We start from the raw sequence: 1,112 nt of genomic DNA, 5'->3' as shown, positions 1-1,112 counted from the left end.
ATTTGTATTCTTTTTTTATTTTTATACTTATTTATTTATACATTCATATACATGTTATATTTATTGATTCCCATGTATTTATTGCCAAATTTATTTATTTTATATTTATTTAGTCTTTTCAATTTCAGTAAGTTTTCAAAAGTGTGGAAATAAGGACCAAAACAGCAAAAATTTAAACTTAAATAAAAAAACAAATAAATAAAAGGAAAATACATTAATGAATAGTCTGAGTGTGTGTGTGAGGGTGTGTGTGTGTGTGTGTGTGAAACAGCAGTTCAGTTGAACACAGCTTGTTTAGTCACATGAGGAGGATCTGTGACCTCTGACCTCACACAGGAAACACAAGTGAAACTGACATCAGCAGCTGCAGAACAAAACCAGCCTACAAGTAAGTGTGTGTGAGTGTGCGTGTGCGTGCGTGTGAAAGCTGATTCACATGTCCAGTCACACACACACAGAGTCGATTATAAACTCATTATTCAGAACTCTGTGACGAACTCGTGACTCGTGAACGCGCTCCTCCGCGCGCCGCGGCGGTGATAAACGAACGCGCAGTGGCGCTCGTGACGTCAGGCGCGTGCGATTATTTTGAACGGGGTCAAGATGGCGGAGGAGAGCGGCGTAAAGCACCGGAATCACACCGGACAGAGCTGCACCGCGAGCCGACATAACGAAGGTAAGCGCGGCGGGACACGGCGCGATCGTGTGCGCGTTTACACCGGCGCGGCGCGTTTAACGGCAGCGGCGCGAGCGGCGCGTTCTGTCCGTTTGGCGGGAGGCGCGAGCAGGCCAGCGATCGCGCTGCGGTAAAATCAATAATAATATAATTAATTCACCGAATCAAAGGCGTCAGTCAGTTTGATCAGCGCGCCGAATGAAATCTGAGCGTAAATGTGAGGATTCAGTGAATGAAATCAGGCGGAAAAATCACCTGAGGAGATGATTTCATTCATTACAGCCGCGGGAGTGAGTTTATGTTCATTAAATCTCTCTGTGTTCGTTTAGAGGTGTGTGTGTGTGTGAGAGAGAGAGAGAGAGAGTGAGTGTGAGTGTGTGTGAGTGTGTGTGTGAGAGAGTGTGTGTGTGTGTGTGTGTGAGAGAGAGAGAGAGAG

The 1,112-nt window shown here is 45.4% G+C and overlaps 1 protein-coding gene across 1 annotated transcript in view; it reads left to right on the top strand.

Annotated features, from left to right (window-relative positions):
• Positions 1-543: 543 nt before the first annotated feature.
• The window catches only part of LOC107712563 (atlastin-2-like), a 6,689-nt gene continuing 6,120 nt past the window's right edge, over positions 544-1,112 (top strand). Inside the window, exon 1 of the mRNA XM_016517871.1 lies at positions 544-676. Coding sequence (XP_016373357.1) covers positions 604-676 — 73 coding nt within the window. The 5' untranslated portion in view covers positions 544-603. The remainder of the gene's footprint in view (positions 677-1,112) is intronic.

Source organism: Sinocyclocheilus rhinocerous, unplaced genomic scaffold (assembly GCF_001515625.1).
Source record: "Sinocyclocheilus rhinocerous isolate Xijiao unplaced genomic scaffold, SAMN03320098_v1.1 scaffold2193, whole genome shotgun sequence".
NCBI lineage: Eukaryota > Metazoa > Chordata > Actinopteri > Cypriniformes > Cyprinidae > Sinocyclocheilus > Sinocyclocheilus rhinocerous.
This window is presented reverse-complemented; position numbering and strand designations above follow the sequence as displayed.